Source organism: Lissotriton helveticus, chromosome 8 (genome assembly GCF_964261635.1).
Source record: "Lissotriton helveticus chromosome 8, aLisHel1.1, whole genome shotgun sequence".
NCBI classification, from domain to species: domain Eukaryota; kingdom Metazoa; phylum Chordata; class Amphibia; order Caudata; family Salamandridae; genus Lissotriton; species Lissotriton helveticus.
The window spans coordinates 1,686,876,809-1,686,897,502 of NC_136069.1; the positions used below are offsets into that span (position 1 = coordinate 1,686,876,809).

Genomic DNA, 20,694 nt, shown 5'->3' on the forward strand with positions numbered 1-20,694 from the left:
GGTGCTGTTGGAAGACAATTTCTATGGACTGGAATCTAGAGAATGCTAAAGTGATTCTAGTATTTTACTGACCTCTGCTGGTTGGTTTCTATCAAGAAAGTTAAACAGAGGCAGTAGAACAGACAAAAAGTCCCTAAGCAGAAGCAGACAAGTAAGTACTAGCGCTGATCTCCAGAGCCCACAAAGTACATACACATGCAAGTATATAATAAGTATATACTAGAGTATATACAAGAGGTCTCGAATGCTCGTCCTAAAAACGGAAATGCCAGGGTGTTCTTGATTGGGACTCTGCCAATTATAGGAAAGATGTTGCAAAAGTGGAAACCAGCTGGGCCGTGGCGCATCCACTGTGTTGGGTTCTGCACCAGGGTTCACCTGGAGGAAAAATACAGAATTAAAAAAACACAGAATAAAATAATGCAGAATTAAAATAATAATACCGAAATAATAAAAATATATATCTTGATATGTTCTTGTTTGGTGTCTGTTGTCTGTTGTTACGTGGACCCACACTGGGGTATTTAAGGATTATCTTGGTAGAAAAATGCGTGCTGATGTTGGTGCAGACAAAAAGGGGCGAGATAAGGCTGTGAGATTTGACCTCTCTCTGTTGCCATCTGAAGGTCAAAAAAGGAATGCTTGGAACTTGATAGGTGGACAAAGGTGGGTGTAGGGTTAGTCATTTCCATCGTTGTTCTTTTTCAAACAACTTGGGCTCTTGGTTCGCTTGTTCAATTACTGCCCAACATAAGTCGTTAATTGTGTGGTGATGTTCAATGTAATCTGAAGTCATTTTTCTTGTTGCTTGTTGGCATCAGAATTTACTGCAATGCTTGCAGATTCTGGTCTTGATTTTGCATGGCGTCATCCCTATCTATTGTAAGATACACAGGCAGGTGATTATATATATCACCCGTTCTGAGTTGCAGTTGGTGAATCGTCGCACCTCCCATGTTGTGTTATTGTTGAAAGTGATGGTTTTACTTGATTGTGTCAGTTGGCACAGACTATAGTTACCACAAGGATGGTGTCCATTGAGAGGTGTAATAAAGCTCTGACCCGTTGGCCTGTGCTTAGGGGTACGTGGTTGGGTGTTTACCAACATGTCCCTTAGGCTTTTGCGTCTCCTGTGAGAGAACATTGATTTTGGTACCGGAGTATCACTGCCATTCAGAACTCAGCAATGTTTGATGATCATTTTGTTCACTTCATGGGATGCACAGTTGTAGGTGGTGATACATATGGGGCGAACCTCCTTTTCTTTTTGTACCGAAAGCTCCAAAAGAGTTTCCCTGTTGTTGTTCTTGGATCTTTTCATAGCTTTCTTCACAATTCTGTGTGGGTATTTTCTTGCTTCTAACTTGGAAGCCAAATCTACAGCCTGTATTGTGATCAATTAGCTCAGAACAATTGCGTCTGAGTCTTGAAAATTGTCCGAACTGAAGGTTTTCTCTAAAGGGTCTAGGGTGAAAACTGTCAAAACAGAGTAAACAGTTTTTTGCCGTAGGTTTGAAATGGGTTGTGGTTTTCAGGCCTCCATCATGTGGGAACATTTTTAGGTTAAGGAAGACCAGCTCTGTTCTGGAGATGCTGTGTGTAAATTTGAGGAAGTCATTCTGCCTATTCAGTCATTGCAAAAAAATCATTAGTTGTGTTTTCAGCACCATCCCATTCTACTAAGATGTAATCTATGTATCTTTTCCAAAGTGTAAAGTATAATGTTAGTGGTCCTGGGTACACGTGATGAGGATATTCACAGGTGAGTTGTGCAGATTCTTGTGTATTTTTGGTATTGTGTGGAAATATGGAGTTACTGGATGTTTGTTGGTCCCTTCCTGGAGATCCAGTCATGGGCTAGAGCTTCTTCAATCATACCACCAATTTGTATCCTTATTCTCTCTATGAGGTCTCTGCTGAGGGGTTTATAGTTTTGGGTGTTGTTTAGTAGACGGAGGTATTCCGTCTGGTATGCGTCCCTTGTCTGAATAACTATGGCCCCTCCCTTGTCTGCCAATTTGTTGACTAGATCGTCTTTATCTGAGAGTTGTCTGATTGCCTGCATTTCTTCTCTAGAAGTGTTGTGAAAGGTCTTAAGGGTGGCAGGCTTTATTTCCCCTATATCTTTCAATACTGCTTTTTCAAAACCGAGAATCTCAACTGGGCTGGAAGCGGCAAATGCTGACTTGGCTTTAAGACTTGTGTCCCCCTGTTATTCTGCCGTTTCTGGTTTGTCTGTGAAAAACGCGTTTAATTTTAGCTTTCTTATGAATTAATTTACCTAACAACTTAATTTGAACTTGTCTAATTTTGCTTTGGGTACAAAACCTAGGCCTGTTTCTAGTACCCCTTTCAGGCAGACGGTCATTGGAGTCTCTGTTAAATTAACGACTAGGCTGGTCGGTTGCTCTTGCCTGGTTGGTTGTTGTGTGAGGTTGTCATGCTTCTGGTTGACACCCTGGAGGGGTCCTGATTTGTTGACCATTCGACTTGATATGGGTCTTAGACTGAATTATTGTGAGATCAAGATCCACATGTCATCTGCATAGAGTAGAGCGGGCATTTGATGGGTACTAGCATAGAATACATCAATGCCAACGTTGATCAGATATTTTCCTAACCCGTTAAAGTATAGTGAAACAAAAAAAGGGATTAGGACACATCACTATGTTACTCCCCTTGAGATTGAAAAAGGTTTAGTTGTCTCACAATTAGTGCCATATCTGACACTGGTTTTCACCCCATTATGCATGCAATAGTATGAGGAAATGTTCAATGTTGGCCTTGACCCCCAAGTTCAAATGCCAAGGTAAGGTGCATGAATACTGCATAGACATTCCCCTCCTTTAACTACTAAGGGGCCGATTACGATCACGGTCGGAAAACCTCTGAATTTAGGTCAGAGGCCTTCTGACCGAAATCGTCGGTTTTACTTTCAACCACCTAATTACGTTTTAGGTGGTCGGAAGTGAAACCGGCCACTCATTCTGCCTGGGCTCCGACAGGGTCAAAGAGCCCATCGACCAGTCGGAGCCCAGCGCGTAATCCATATGGATGGTATATGTTATTCCAGCCAGTGTCCTGTTTTTGACCCTAGCCCATGATGTGTCAATAAATGTACATTATGTACTTGGTAGCTAGTTTTACTCTTTTACAATCACTTTTTTCTTTCACTGCATCTCTCACCTGACTCGATTTGTCACTCTTCATTGTGGCATTTATCATACCTTTGATTAGAAACAAAATATCCATGAGCTCCTCCATCTCAGTGAGGGGGTTGTAGCCCATGCCGGGACTAGGCATCCCAGTACGAGGAGAATCCCAATGATGAATCATGCCACCTTTGGTGGGTGAAGGATTTCGTCTTATAAAAGGAATATTCTTGGGGTTGGTCAGATACATACTCGGATAACCCCTCTCTCTCATTGAACTCTTTAGACCTGAGGGTTCTTCTTTCTGTGACTCTTGCCGATAGATGTCACTTTCTCACCTCTCTACACGTCCCAGTGGATAAGTGGTTTATTAGTGAGGCATGTCTGCTAGGGCAATAAGTGTCTACATTTTGCTCTACTAGTGTACATACTCGCGATTTGCTAAGAGCCATTACCTACCTTGCGAAGAAGGCCGGATGAGTGAGGGGAGCCACTTTGGCCACCAGGATGAATCTTATGTCTTACAGTTATCCTCGTGGCTACATGTTGTGGCCATGCCCAGAGAGCCACCCTCCCAGATGGCTCCCTCATACCCCTTGAAAAGCAAAGATATTTATACTTGTATTTCCAAGATAGTGAAGACCTAAATTGTGTATTGTAAGGGATTCACAATATCTCTTGTTGCGGACCCTTAGACCGTCCTTGTGCCTCTTAATATATAGACAAGAGGACTGAAGTGAGCTATTCCTCTGTTTACCAAGCACTGGCAAAGGAGGAACCTCTGACTTTCTTCTCCTGTTCTCTTGTCTCCACAGGAGCCTGGATCCTGACTGGTGGCACACACACCGGGGTGACCAAACACGTCGGCGAAGCCGTCAGAGACGTCAGCATGAGCAGCAGCCAGGTGGACAGCGAGATCATAACCATTGGGATCACAAGTTGGGGACTGCTACACAACCGAGACAGCCTGATCAGCACAATGGTAAATGAGGAGACTGCATGTGATGCATTGTTGGGGTTGGGAAGGCATCCAAAACTGAGCTTTGTAGCTCGTATGAGCCCTCACTGCATGTCAGCCACCTCTCCTCTATCCTCACCCCTCTTGTCCTCTCTACAGCATCCATCACCAACGTGCACTCCACTGTGTTTCCATCTTTGAACTCACCACGTATCACTCGCACTGAGTTGTACTGATAATGGTTCTATGATTACCAATACTTGTTCTCTGTTTCCTGGTGCTCTACACACTCCCCACCAACACCCCCACCTGGAGGCACCTCTAGGGTACAGTCCTTGGCCATTATCTCTTTACCATTTCCAGCTCCTCTCATAACATCATGATCTTCTCCTTTGTTATATGTTCCATTTTTCTATGGATTATGTCCTAAATATTTTTGTAAGCAACTTTTTCACTATCTGCCCTCCAGAAGCCTACGTTTGGCTGACGCATTGCTGGCTATGGTGCCTAAGACAAGGAGAAGAAATAGGGAAGATCCTTCTTATCTGCACTAGCTGCTGCCAGCTGGAATGCCCTCCCCTGGCACCTGCAGAATATTAAGGAGAAAGGCTCTTTTAACCTCTTGCATGCTCATGACAAGGTGGACTCGTCATGTATAATGGGATTCAATAAATATCAGCACAGGACGGGAAAAGCCTTAGCAGCCAAGTGGTTAAACATAGCCTAAAAACCTGGCTTTTTAATGAAAGCCTTTTAGTTTGAGTCCCCTCATATATACATTTAGAATCAGTGGTCTACTAACCTGCAGTGTAAGGACACTCCTTGGAGTATCTGTGCGCTGTTTAAGCTCAATAAAATAAAATAAAATAAAATTATGCTGCTGATGCATGTATATTATCATTTCATTCTTTTAATACATCCCTCATCTACAAATAAAGATCTTAGAATGACTTACATTGACCAGGAGCAACTGGCCCTCTACTCTTCTTAAACCACATCTATTTACCTGGCCACACCGCCTTCTTAACTCCCATTATTTCCCCCTCCCTGAAGACTTGGCTTTGGGGTATCAACAGGAGTGTAAGTCTGGGGTCCTCTATCACCCCCACTTTTGGATTGATCGGTGACTAAGCATTAAGGAAAATGCATTGTTGCCCTTCCCATTTGCAATCAGTAAAGCTTTTGACTTACAAGGTGTATTATTGAATCCAACAGTCGGTCTCACAGGGCTTCAACCCCGACTCACACTCACTATCTACACCAAGTCCAGTGGTGAACACAAGGCGCTGTGCAATCTTCTCGGCCTGATCTGTAGTCCTTTACATGGCACCTCACCAAGTTATCTTCCCAAAGGCTTTCATGGCCTTACCAGGCCTTACCTTACAACTACTTCTGTCCTTTGATAAGGACACAGAGTTAATCGATCAGCGCTTTACAAAGGGTATGCTAGCAATATCGGCGTAGATGACGGAACATTATCTCCTGCTGAACGCGGCCAAGACCGAAATCCTGTTATTGGGCGCGTCTCAAGCATCGTGGTCTCCTAAGTGGTGGCCTGCTGAGTTAGGCCCCATCCCTTCTCCTTATTCTGTGGCAAAAAATCTAAAGATTTGTTTTGATGTTACGCTCTCAATGAGGGATCAAGTCATGACTACTACAGGGACTTGCTACCATACTCTGAGGCTATTACGCAGAGTGTAATTAAATCTGTTGTCTCACCCATAAAGCGCTTTATGGTACGAGCCCTAGCTACCTGGTGGACAAGTTTAAAGGCTACTGCCAGAACAGTCTACTTAGATCTGAAGGAAAAGGGTTGCTAGTGGTCCCCCTGTTAGATCTGGGGGTCCCTAGTTGGCAGAGGTAGGTACCACTGTCCAAATAGGGACCCTTGCTTCTAGTCAGGGCAAGGAGATATCCCTCTGAGATAACCCCTGCTCACCCTCTAGGTAGCTTGGCACGAGCAGTCTAGGCTAACCAGAGGCAATGCGTAAAGTATTTGTACCAACACTCACAGTAACACAGTGAAAACACCACAAACTGACTCCACAACAGTTTAGAAAAATAAAGGTATTTTTAATCTAAACTACACAAGACCAAGACGACAAAAATTCAACATACACAGTTCAAGAATATGGTTTCAAAAAGAGTTCTTAAGGTTGCGTTAAAGTTCTTCACGTTGCGGTAAAATAAACCACAGATGCGTGAAAAGTTCACAGTTGCGTCACGTTTACTCACAGTACCTTTAGTTGCAACAAAGTTCCAAAAGCAGAAGCTGGTGCGGTGGAAAACAAGCGATGCGTTGCTCCTGAGACCCTGGGGAGGCGATGCGACAGCCCCGCTGCAGCAGCGGGCGTGTTGCGACGAATCCGGTCTGTATGGGGAGGAAGGCCACTTGTATGGATTCCGGTGCGTTGGTTCCATAGGAAGTCTGTTCTCGCAAAGGCACGATGCGACGATCTCGTCGGGGCTGCGACGATCTCCGGGGCGACGATGCGCGGTCCAGCGGGGATCCTCTCTCTCGCAGCTCCTCGGTGCGTTGATTCTGCGACAACACTCGCAGCGACGTGATGCGGTCCGCAAGCAAGCGGTGCGGCGATCTCACCCAGCGACGACAGGCTCTGCGACGATACTCGCAGCGATGTTCGATTCTCCCGCACCGGTCTGGTGCGTCCCGCAAACGAAGGATGCGACGGCTCTGGCAGCGGCGTCAGGCGCTGCGACGATCTCGACCTTCGTAGCGGCGGGAAACTTCTCGCACTGTCGGGGATGCGCTCCGCAAACGAGCGATGCAACACTTTTCAGATTCAACAAGTCTCTCAAGCTTAGTTTCAAGCTTCCCAGCACAGGTCCAACCTCCAGAGGCCCCACAACTGGATCAAGCACTCTAGGAGGGATAGAACTCTCTCAGCAGAGTTCAGGGAAGCTGGGGGTGAAGTCCTTTTGTTCCTGGGACTTCAAAACAGGGAGCCAGCTATTCTCAGGCCCTTGGAGATTCCTTCAAGACAGGGGACAGAGCACACAGCAAAGTCCTTCCCCTCTCCTTGGCAGCAAAGCAACAGCAGGTCAGTCCAGCAGAGCAACAGCAGGACAATCTTCCTTCTTCAGAGTCAGCTTTCTCCTTGGCAGAGGTTCCTTCTTGATTTCCAGGATGATCTAATTTTCTGTTGTCAGGGGTCTTGTACTTATACCCCTAAAGTCTTTGTTCTCTTGGTGCATGTGGGCCCTGAGCCCGGTCTGAACCAGTTCTGGGTGGATCCTGAGCACTTTGTTTTGCTGGCTGCATCTTTCCTTTCAGAGTGAGGGGCAGGGTCCTCAGCCGCCCAGCAGGGGGGTGGAGCCAGCATTGTGGAAGGCAGGCACAGCCCTATTCAGCCCAGGTGCTAACTCCTCCCACCACTCCAGTTGCAAATGCAGTCATTCAGCCTAGTGCTGACTCATCCATCCTGCTGGGGAATTCCCCAGCCCCTGTCACTCACAAACCAGACAGTCAATACACAAACAGGCCCAGGCACACAGAAGGGTCAGACAAGAGAACAGCAACTTTCTAAAAGTGCTGTTCTCAAACACAGGATTTAAAAACAACCTTTCCTAAAAGATGTGTTATTAAATTCTGAGTTCAGGGATACTAGATACTAGATTCATTCTGTTCCCTCCCCGCTCCCGCCTCCCAGCTGCTCCGCCCACCCGCGCACTTCGCCTTTATATGGCGACCGTGCGAACGCGCAGCGGGTGCGCCGATTGTGCGCCGAAGGCGCGCCAAAGGTAAGCCCGTCTGCGCCCGTCCGCGCCTGGACCGCGCCCAGCGCCAGGACCCCTGGCCCCCGAAGACCCCGGCCGACCCGCCTGACGTACTCCGCCGCCACCCTCATCGCACTCAACACCGGCCGACTCCCAGAATGCCACCAAGCCACCCCACGACGCACCCACGGACCCTTCAGCTGCCACGCCTGCAAGTTCACCTGCATCCGGACCAGCCTCGCACCAGCACCCGCCAAGTCGAACACCAGCAGCACCCACCTCAAGTGCATCCTGCTCAACACCCGCTCCGTCCACAGACACGCCATCGAACTCTGGAACCTCCTAGACGCCACAGCCCCTGACGTTGCCTTCCTCACGGAGACCTGGATGAACGCCTCTTCAGCTCCCGACATCGCCATCGCTATCCCAGAGGGCTACAAGATCGTCCGGAGGGACCGCAATGCCAACCAGATGGGAGGAGGCATCGCCATCATCCACAGGAACACCATCCGTCTCACGACCAGCACCGACAACACCCTGACCACCGCCGAACACCTGCATTTCCAGATCCACACCAGCCCGAACACCACCCTCAGAGGCACCCTGATCTACCGACCCCCGGGACCACGCACACAATTCAGCGAGGACATCGCCGACTTCGTCAGCCCGCATGCCCTCCCCTCCGCTGACTACATCCTCCTAGGCGACCTCAACTTCCATCTGGAGAACAACAACGACCGCAACACCAGCACTCTGCTCGACAACCTCGCCAATCTTGGACTCAAGCAACTGGTGTCCACCCCCACCCACCTCGCCGGACACACATTGGACGCAGTCTTCTCCTCCAGCCCAGACATCGACTTCAGCCACGCCACAGAGCTCCAATGGACGGACCACAGCTGCGTCCACTTCACCTTCAAGAGAACGACGACCCACCGCCACCAGCAACAGGCCGCCCGCAGAAGCTGGAACAAGATCACAGCAGACCAGCTCGCCACCTCCCTGAGCCAGCACCCTCCTGCCAGCTCAGCGAACCCCAGCCAGGCCGCCGACAACCTCACGAAGTGGATCAGCAACTGCGCGGACGAGCTCGCCCCGCTGAGGACCCCGCCCAACAGACCCAGCAGCAAGAAGGCCCCGTGGTTCACCGACGAACTCAAGAGCTCCAAGAAGAACTGCCGAGCCCTCGAGAAAGTCTGGAGAAGGGAACCTACACCGGACAACAGGACCTCCCTCAAGCTTGCCACCCGGAAGCACCACCAGCTGATCCGCGCCGCCAAGAAAACAGCTTTCAAGGACCGGTTGGACAACAACGCACACAACTGCAAGGAGCTCTTCAACATCGTGAAAGAGCTCTCCAACCCCAGCGCAGGAAACAACGACATCACCCCATCGCAAGACCTCTGCAACTCCCTCGCTTCATACTTCCACAACAAGATCTCGGACATACACAACAGCTTCAACAACCAACCAACGCACACCAGGACCGAACAACCACCCCCCACCACCACCCTCCACGCCTGGACCCCGATCAGCACCGAAGACACCATACGCACAATGAACTCCATCCACTCCGGATCACCGACCGACCCCTGCCCTCACCACGTCTTCAACAAGGCCGACGCTGTCATCGCACCCCACCTGCGGGACATCATCAACACCTCCTTCGACACCGCCACCTTCCCTGAGAGCTGGAAACACGCCGAACTCAGCGCTCTCCTCAAGAAACCAACAGCGGACCCCACCGAACTCAAGAACTACCGCCCCATCTCGCTCCTCCCGTTTCCAGCCAAAGTCATCGAGAAGACCGTCAACAAGCAGATGGCCGCCTTCCTCGAGACGAACGGATCCCTCGACCCCTCACAGTCAGGCTTCCGAGCCAATCACAGCACCGAGACCGCCCTCATCGCCGCCACCGATGACATCTTCAAGTGGAAACTGCGGACACCAGAGTTAGCAAACCTCACAAAATATACGAAATAACATTGCGTATAGAGGGGGATAAGACTAGAAAAATAAGGGGACTATTTTGGGATAATCTCTCCAAGGGCTATGATATCCTTCTAGCTGAAAAAGACTGGCCACCAGAGTTTGTCAGGGAGTGCCCTCATGGCGAAGAAATAATTATGCCTGCCTTCTCAAATCAAATTCCTATTCATAAAAAATACACACTTGCTAGAAAGTGGGCAGTGGCTCTAGCTCCTGCTTTATATAAAAATCACGCGGGATGGGATGAGGACTCCCCTCCTCACAAAATCCAGTTAAAATCACAACCAACTGCACAAAGGCAGTACCCAATTAAGCAAGAAGCTAAAAAACAGGTAAATGAAATACTAGATCAGCTAGAATACCAGGGGGTGATTGAAACTTGCACCTCACAAATGAACAACCCTTTGTTTCCGGTCTCCAAACCAGACAATTCATACCGTCTAGTTTTGGATTACCGACACCTTAACACATGTTGCAAAACCTTTGCAGTGCAAAACTGACATAGTGCTGCACTAATGAATAACATAGTGCGCAAAAAATACAAAACAACATTAGACATCTCTAATGGATTCTTTTGTCAAAACATAGCACCAGAGAGCAGATATTTAACTGCATTCTCAATAAATGGCACTCAAAAACAATTCTGTCGGTTAGCCCAGGGGTACAAGAACAGCCCGGGGGTATTCTCAGCGAGAGTAACAGAATTACTACAACTATATGATGATGAAGCATTATCTTATGTCGATGACATATACTTAACAGATGATGACTTGGAGACTCACTTGAAAAGAGTGAACACCATAATACTTGGGTTCGCAGCAGAGGGTTACAAATTCAACTTTAAAAAATCCAGAATTGCCCATCTGACAGTCCTGTTCTTAGGATATGAATTATCAAGTATAGCCTGGCTGACAATTTTCTAGAATATTGTGCCATACTCCAAGAACTAGAAGAATTAAAAAAATCTAGAATATGAAAGAACATTCCCTCTGCCAATCGACATTCTGCCTTTACGACATTACGCCTGTGTAATTTATACAGACGGACATGCTCAACCCCCCGTTTGGGGAGAACAGGCATACAACCCCACATGTGGGATTACAAAAGAAGTGTGGCGCGGAGGTAAACTAAAACCTCTATTAACAAAAACACACTCAGTAGAAACTAATTCAGAACAACAAACTGAAATACTAGCATTGAAAATGGCGCTAGATAATGCGGATCGCGAATTCCCGACACTTATAGTGTCAGATTCCTATTACTGCGTCAAATCATATAACAAGGATTTGCAGACATGGATTCAAAACGGTTACAAAGATGACACAGATGCAACAATAAAGCAGAAAATGCTTTGGGAACAAATAGCTCTTTTACAAAAAGAGCTACCAAAGACTCACGTGACACACTCACTGAGTCATCAGCGTGATGGCGTTCACGTTGCAGGGAATTCATTGGCTGAGACAGCCACAGCGGCAGCCACTAAATCGGCTCCCGTAGTTCGAAAAAAGCGTACATTAAAATACATTGACGGTGAAACAGTACTGGCAGTGAAAACGTCATCAAAAGGCGACTGCTCAGCGTTACCGATCAACTATCCACTCAATTATACATACATAATCGATGCAAACTCCGGCCCTTTTGCTCGAATCCCTGGAGTGGGGGATAGGGTGATTCCAAACATGGACAGGAGAAACTTGTTAATCGCAGACGCACATATGGGCGAGGGTCTCAGACACCTAACACTAAAAAATTCTCTGGAAGAATTACAATCACGGTACTGGTGGCCAGGCATGAGCCTGCGTCACACCATGTTTGTAAAAAACTGCCCAAACTGCAACAGAGATCGCAGTGGGGAGAGAAACAGTTTAATACCTCGTCGTTTTACTCCAGAAAAAATCAAGAGTAAAAAGGAAGGCTTGCGATTAACATATACAGGCTAGTTTACACTTATAATGTAGATCACCAGCACTCGGCTGACGTCTGGACTGTTATACAAAGATTTGCGAGTCTAAATGGCATATACGCTAAGAGCATGCTATGTTTGACCATTGTTTTCACTCTAGCCCTCCAGCCTGATGGGAAACATGGCCAAATGAGCATAGCACAGCGGGAATCTTCTCACTTCCTTCCTGAGGGATACGGGATGGTGTAAAGAAAAAACCAAGGCATAAAGCAATCTATAACGGAAAGGATATTAGGTTCGGGAGCTGGGTGGGTCAAACATCTAATAAGTGTCCAACGTAGTCTAAATAACTTGCCAAGAAATTCTCTGAAGGGATTCAGTTCGTACGAATTATTATTTGGAACTAGGATGTTGATCTCTGACATTGATAGTCAGACTTCAGTGGTGAAAGAAAAAAGCTTTGATATCAAAGACCGTTTGGCTATTTTGTAGGACTTAAACAAAACAAGAAAAGACCTGAGCAACATAAAATTGAAACAACAGCCAACAACCACTGAAGAACCACCACCTGTCCCAGCAAGACCTGTCTGGATTCCAAAAGTCGGGGATCTAGTCAGGGAAAAGATCGCGGTAAAGAAGGAATTTGGGCCTTCTTACAGAAAAGCAGTTCCTGTCTTGTCTGTCAACGGGACAAGATCAGTTGTACTACCGCCACTTGCTGGAAAAAAAGGAGAACCGAGTTGTATCCATCGACCTGGTAAAACCACAACATGTGGCCGATAACAAACAGTAGGCCAAGTGGACTCCCAATAAGTAGCAGAACACCAAGGTTTGCTACCAGTACAGAGGTCCTAACGAAGAGGCTCATCACAATTGAAACGCCTACAGAAAAACAACAAGGACTATGCAACAATGCAATAGAACTCAGACCTCTGAAAACCCAAATAAAAACATTTAGCAGAGACACACCAATCTATAATGAAGTACCAAGTGAAAATGCAAGAAACAGAAATCCTGAACCAATTGGAACAATTGACAGAACTGCATCCGGCTACTTCATAAACTTCGATGATTCCTCTGAAGGGTTCAGTGAATCAAAGACACAGCCATCATCAAAAACCTTTAAAGATAAAGCTAAAGAACTTTTGAAACAATTGAAAGAAACATATCTGATTTCTCCATGGATTGAATTTTGGGTGGGTTTTGGTGCATTTATCCTCATACTTTGGCTCATCATGATACTAACTTTGGGACGCTTCATTGAGGGAAAATATGCAAAAATGGACACAGCAAGTCAGAAAATCAACTTGATCCTCAAACCACACACATCTTCACACATCGAGAAAAGAGAACTTTCTTCAGTCAACTTCACAGCCAATCCGATACCTGGTGGGGTAGCCTGGGACAACACTGACTATGAAATTTATGGTCCGGTCGAAATCCTGAAATATCCACACCAAATTAAGATCTCATTGAGTGACTTTGCAAAACCAAGCTCATTTGCTGATGATTGGGACTTCGAAAGCATTAATAATATGATGTCTGACTTAGTAATGTCTGCTAAATTTACCAAACATGATTATTTGCAGGGTTCTACAAATTATGATAGTATGTACTGTTATAACCACTATGGTAACCATTTTTTACATAGATCTGCACAACCTAGAAATGTTTTAAATTATAATCAATGGGAACATTGTGCAACCCCTCCAAAAGGAAGCTCAAGGACCTTCTATGACAAATATTCATACTTTTCAGGTTTTAACACAAGTAATGCTGAAGCATTCTATTTTAAATTGTCAAACAAGACAGGGACAAAGACCATGATAACCAACACAAAATTGATATATTCAGACTCATTCTTTGAAAAAATGAATACTTTTGGTTTTGATTATTGGGACAAGAATGTTGAATTGAAAAGTGTTTGGGGTACAAAAGAATGGCAAGTACAGGGTATAGAATCTATGTTTAGAGCCTGCATGATCCCAGAACAAATGATATTTTTAAATGACACTGTTCAACAATCCACCTGTCTTGGCCTAGCCAAAATCAAAGACTTAAATAAACCGTCTATTCCAAAGCCAACAATGTTCAGCAATAGCTCTACAGATGAAGAGATAGACGTAAATTATGTATTAAACCAAAACAGAACACATCCTGATTGGAAACAGTGGTTGATCTGGCCCACAGATACAAATAACTGTCAAGATAGATTCCTGAACAAAACACAGGGGTTCAAAATGACCAGGCCAGACCCTAGATATCCCCAAAGACATCACCCAGGGATAATAACCACCTACAGTGTGGGCAAATTATGCCTTCAATGGCTACAAACTTCCACACTGGCAGAAATTAAACAACACCTAACTTTACTTACTGATGGTGCTGACTTGCGTGATTTCATTATGGGACCGCGCAAACAGCGTCAAAAACGTTTCATAGCAGCCTCTGTATATGCAGCATACAATGAGGCCTGGAAGGTTACTCAAATTGAAACAGCAGAGTGAATACGGGAAATTGACCGTATTAATTTGGAAAAATCACTTTCTGTAGTGGACAATGGGTTAATGACTCTGTCCTCCAGAATTTTTTCTTTGGACAGCATTGTGTCTTCAGCAATCGACATATTGTCGCAAGACTTACTGTTATTACAACACGGTCAGTCACAATTGCGCTCTATTGTACAGCTTGGCTGGACGTTACAAAATCTGCGTTCAGGCTATGTGCCTTGGCGTTTAATCAACACAACGTCACTATTCCAAATCTTTAACCTTACTGATAGACAAATCAGTATGGCACAAAAGGGTGCTGATTATACAATCTTGAGCATTGAAAAACTCGAAAGATTACCAGTGACAATGTCAGAACGACCTGTCAGTGAATGGATAATACATGGGATAATAAATATTCCAATCTCAACCTTCAGGTTTCAATACTGCCAAAAATATATACAGGCTGGCATGTACGAGAAATTGGGAAAGGGGTACATTAAAACATCATGGAACCTGCCCTATTCACATGCATGTGTCAGTAATAAAGGACAGAAAGTGTTTCTTAGTGGCAATAATTGTGCGATGTCACTAAGCGGCACGCTTCTGTGTAACGGAATTAGTTTGCATGGAGCCTGTGAAGGGAATTCATACAACCTTTCATGTCACCAGCAAGGCGCACCTGCAACAGAAATAGAACCATTCTTTCAAAGACTCTATAATGGGAGTTACATTCTAATTGTAGACCGCAGATGTTGTAGTCTTATGCCCGGGACTCCTTATCTAGTAACTACGACTGCGAAGGTCAAGTGCTGTGGACGCTCATTGTTCCCCAGCTCCTTTCCAGACAGGGAGGCAAGGGCATGGCCCAATTTGAAAATTACTTCTATTCGAATAGATACTTTAAGCAGAATGAAAACAGTGCTTCTTCAGACGCCTACAAGGCTCACGTCATCAAAAGAAACGTATGATCTACAAGTCGCAAGGACGACTGCAGAGATACATTCATTGTTATCAACTAATTCCCCCATACATTTCGCAGAAATACTAAACGAAATCTTAAATATTTCTGATACCAATGGGGTCTCAAAGGTATTTAAGACAGTATTTTCGATGGCATTAACACCATTCAAAGCCATACTGGGTATTTTTCCAGATTTCGTCCATTCGATTTTTGGCGGACTTCCCCTGATCTTGGGACTAATTGCAGGAATCCTATTCTTGGTCCTTATTTTTCGGTATAGCAACCCATGTCACAGACAAAACTCTTGCGACAAGGGAAGAAACAATCCTAGCCATTGGATACCGGGACCGGATATCAAAAATCCTGGGACTCTCCCGGCTTAGAGACCTGAACATGACTTGGTTTCTATCATTTCGACCAATGTGGCAAAGATGTGTTTTACCTGTATTAAGGTGTCTGCTATGCGGAGAAGAATGCGTGTTAGACACCTGTCTGACGCTACAATCGGATGCGCCAATGGATGCAGAAACATTGTTGAGCCCGATCAAGGTTCATGCTTTGTGCTGCCCTCAAAGGCTACCAATCCTGATGACGGCATTCGTGGAAGCTTCACCACTACGATTGATGGGTAGTGAAGTTCAAGATGAAAGCAGCATCGATCAGGTACGACCTTCTGTCAGCAATGCAAATCAGAATGTCAATGGAAACAATCATGCGCACGAATGCATGATTACACCTATTTCCGAGTTAGTGGAACTTTCCCAGGAAGCTGTTGACAGTTTTTTCGAAAGCCTAAATGATATGATGTTCTCACCAGAGCAGAAATAGAGACTTTTGAACAAGCTCGCACACGGCGTTCCCTGAATTCGGCCTTCAACTTTAAAAATAAAGTCACATGAACAATTTTCCCTCCAGTTCACGGACAGCAATTTTTCAGCAGCCCCAAATTATTTTTTCATATTTTTCGGGACACTATCTTCTGCTTAAAGTAAGAACTATTCTTAAAGAACTAAGGTTTCTAAATTTTAGATAGCTTATAGACATAGCTTATAGACATTAGCTGCCCGCTGGTATGTTCATAAATATTTTAGATATTTTATTCTGTGATGGAATGGTCTCGAGTTTTTTTCTGTATTAAGAGCCATTTCATGTGTATATTCTCATATACCAAATAAGCAATAATGTATACAAATGCGTGATTACCTTAGCATTATTATACAGCTTGAGTGCATACGATACATATGGTTGCAACTTTTCCGTATATTTGAAAATTTCAAAATGCATTTATGTATTTTGGGGTGGTAAGGTATACACAATACTCTATAGTATGTTGTACTATGTTTTACTATGCATAGCTTAGTAAATATGACCATAGTTAGCGTGGAGTGGGTGTGATGTATTCCTATAGGTTCTGAATCGATCCCCCTATTCCTGACCCTATTCTGGTTAAACAAACCAACAAGTTAACTAACAGTCAGCCCATGAGGCAGAAAACCCCCATGATGCAGATACCGTTATCTGACGCAGTCACACTACGGCACAGAAACGTGTTATCTGATTAGGTCATAACGCTTGCGATCTAATTAGACAAGCGATATTCCTCCAGCCCCTGATAAGGCATACGGAGTTCTCATAACAAATCAAACCTATGACAACCTGGGCAAAACCCTGCGGCCATTGTTTTGATTTCACCGAGAACTTCAGCAAAAGAATGTGCTAACGAGCAAGTCGTATGACATCCTTATTGACGTATCTATGTCCATCCTTACGTCAACCTCGGCACCTTAAAGGTATAAATATTACCGATATTGCCCTATGCAAACACACGCGGTGGTGACGAGACGGAGCAGCCATACTTGCCGAAGCCCAGAGCAGAGCAGACCCCGCTGGCACAGCCCCGCCTTCCTGACGCGCTGAGAACGAGACGCGCTGATTTCTCCTGCCGAGAGATCCAGCACCGGCGCTTCCGGGTAGCCCTCGCAGGCAGCCTGGAATATCGAGACCAGAGAGAGAGATACCATCCCTCATTCAACCTAGATTCCAGGTACAGAACTGAATAACCCCTCACAGAGAATTCTTTAGTTATTTACTTGGCAAAAACAAACTTAACTTAAACTGTAACTTTCTATTCCCGCCCACGTATTAGGCTTAGGTCAGGTACACGGGGTAGGCGTATTTAGAAACACCAGTTGAGTACGTTTAGTCAAATGTATATGTGTATGTAATATATTTTATTCATTTTAAAACATCTTATGGCTTAGAAACCATATCAATGTTTTTACAGTATTATTTTATACTATTGCTTTTAATGTATGCACTTTACTTAGCTATAAGTATTGCAATAATATCGATCCATTTCTCTTGTATGAGAAAAGAGACTGATCAATAAATAACACCTTTTTATTGAACACGCCCGTCTCTTCCTTTTCTCTACAATCTGATGAGACTAAGAATGCACGTACTGACTGAGTAAAATAAATTGCCTTTTGTTCACACGACTCTCCAGATATACTCTTGATTAGGGGAGAGCAAAGTTGTCATGTTCTATGGTTGTCAGAAACTAAATCCCTTCTTGTCTAATCAGGGAAGTTAAGTCCTTCCTGAACATTCGAGAAAGTTTCTAGTGAACTCTGAGCTAGCTGGCAAAACCCAAAACTTTAAGTCTAGTATCGACAGTATTAGACCTAGTTAACGTCTGGCCTAGGCCTTTACTGCTGTAGGTATTATTCCAATGCGCAGAGCCTATTGGGATGATAGGAACTACACTACAATACATACATACATACATACATACATACATGCTCTGTGCAATCCGTCTGCCACAGGCTTCTGTTCCCACTAAAACACCTTTCATCTTATCTAGGAACCCTTCAGCGGAATGCCCCACCAAGAATCACCCACTTAGCACCTCGCTGCCTGGATCCACCCTGTCATCAAAGCTCACTGCCTGGAGGGTTTGAGGATCTGGGCAGATACCCACTGCCCATTTATTAACTCCCTCCCCTAAATCTCAGCATGGCTAAATTAACCTTTCATGCTAGTGTTAGTATGCAATCCATGGACCATTGTTTCATTGTGCTCGTGGTCACAATCAGCGTCTCACTTCTCGTACACCATGTCGCATCACATTTCCATGTGTAGTCATGTTGCAATCTAGCTCCTGCAACCACGTGCAGCGCCTCTGTTTGACAAATACATAAGCAACTTTGATAATAGATGCAATCTCCAGAGACCTCCAGTGAACTCAAGACCTGGATGTTCGAATGAACAAACAACCACGCAGCTGCCAACGTCTCCAGCACCTCGAGACCCTCACAGGTGATTTGACATGGTTTATAAATGTTTGATTCATTGATTAGTTGATTGACCTTAACCGCATGCATGCGGCGGTAATTTTTGCGCTGTGCGGCTTTTTTCGAAATACCGCGTTACATGACGAGCTGAGCTCGTCATGAGCATGCGAGCGGCGCAACTCATGACGAGCTCGTCATGAGCATGGAAGGGGTTAAGATGTTTTATTTTCATATCCTGTTAGGGTGAGGCAAGATCATTTAGAAGGGCGCCAAATTAGATCCCCTAAATCTTGCTTACAGAGTCAGCACAAAAGGGAAAGTGCTCCTAATGGTCACCTTGACTTGTATTTGTTGCCACATCAAGCACAAGTAGCCCCTTCAGAGGTGATGGGGAGCAGCACAGAGTACATCAACAAGCCCGATTCTGGCAGGAGACTTGCGATTTACAAAAGCCAAAAATGGCTTAAATGTAACTGTCCCTCCTGCATTACAAGTCAATAGTGAAAATAAATTCCCCTGATTCATTTTTTTAAAGTTTCCCTCCTTTCTACTTTCTAAATGTTGGCATGTATGACATCCTTTGCTCTTTTTTTGTTATTTCTTCAGGAGGGATCACCTGCTCAGTACCTGTTGGATGAGGAGAACCAGGGGAAGCTGTGCTGTCTGAACAATAACCACTCCCACTTCATTCTGGTGGATGACGGGACACACGGGAGACCTGGGGCGGCAACCACACTCAGGGCAGAGCTGGAAAAGTTTATTTCAGAGCAAACTATGGAGAAAGGAGGTAAGAAGGCCTCAAGCAATGGCATTTGTCTGGGGAAAAGGGCAATTCTTCTTCTATATCATCCACAGGTCCAAGAGAGTACTATAGAGGTGTTATAATGGTCCAGCATTTATTCCTGGTTCTGGCCTTTAAAGTGGTGGAAGTTCCTTCCTTCCCCTGCCAATGCTTCAAGACGTCTGGGGTGTCTAAAGGCTAGTGTCAGGTTCCTCTGTGTGTATGCTGGAGGCAGCCCTTTAAAAGGTAAGTGAAGTAGGAAACAGCTCTGCCCCCTGCCATCCTGGCAGCGTGGCAGATCCTGCTAGGGTGACCAACTGGCATTGGTGCAAATTCAGGACGGTGAGTGTAAAAATTCAGGACAAAGGGTCGAAATTCAGGACACAAATTCAGGACAGGAGGTCAAAATTCAGGACAAAATTACAGGACAATTGGATACGTTTTACAGACACATCAGAGGTCGCGCAATAGTATAGAAGTAAGCCCAGCCATATCCAAACATACTCAACAATTTGCAAACCTATCCATCATGTATCCTTCCATCTATTATTTAACTCACCCATCCCCTCATCCATCCTTTCACTCATCCATCCATTATCCATCCATCCACCCTTTCACCCCATCCATCCATTCACTCATCCATCAAGCCATTTACCCTTTCAGCCATCCTTTCACTTACTCATCCATCCACCCAGTCACTCATCTTTCCACCCTTCCACTGTATCAGTCATCCATCCATCCTTCCTTTCTCTCTCCATCGACCCTTTCACTTAGCAATCCTTCCTTCCATCCATCCACCCACCCATCCATCTACTAATCCACTCATGAATCCATCCATTGACCCTATCACTCATCCATCCTTTCTCTCATTTATTTATCCTTTCACTCCTTCACTCATCTATTCATCATTTTGACTATCTACCCTCCCTTTCACTCACTCATCCATCCTTACATTCACCCTTTACTCATTCGTCCATCCATTCACCCTTGCATTTATCAATTCATCAATCCATCTATCATTTCACTTATCCATCCACCCACTCACTCATCATCCACCTTTTCACTCATCTATCCTTTCACTCATCCATCCACCCTTTTACCCATCCAGCTACCCTTCCACCCATACATCCAGCCATTTACCTTTTCTCTCTTCCATCCTTCCACTCACCAATCCATCCATCCTCTCTCATTATCCATCTATTCAATCTTTCATTCATTCATTTACCCTTTCGCTAATTCATCCACCCATCCACTCATATAAATTTTGAGCGGAGCCTTTTTGAGAAGAGGCCCATCAAGAACTTCACCCTCGCTGCAGGTGCCATTCCAGGACTGGGACAGAAGCCACCCAGGGCAGAGACAGGATCCACCAAAGCGACCACAACAAACGCACGTATTGTTGGCTAAACTTTGTTGGGATGGGGGAC

The 20,694-nt window shown here is 45.2% G+C and overlaps 1 protein-coding gene across 1 annotated transcript in view; it reads left to right on the top strand.

Annotated features, from left to right (window-relative positions):
• TRPM2 (transient receptor potential cation channel subfamily M member 2) overlaps positions 1–20,694 on the top strand; it is a 276,857-nt gene that overhangs the window by 19,006 nt on the left and 237,157 nt on the right. Inside the window, exons 6-7 of the mRNA XM_078656292.1 lie at positions 3,968–4,134; positions 19,093–19,273. Of these exons, the coding sequence (XP_078512418.1) occupies positions 3,968–4,134; positions 19,093–19,273 (348 nt within the window). The remainder of the gene's footprint in view (positions 1–3,967; positions 4,135–19,092; positions 19,274–20,694) is intronic.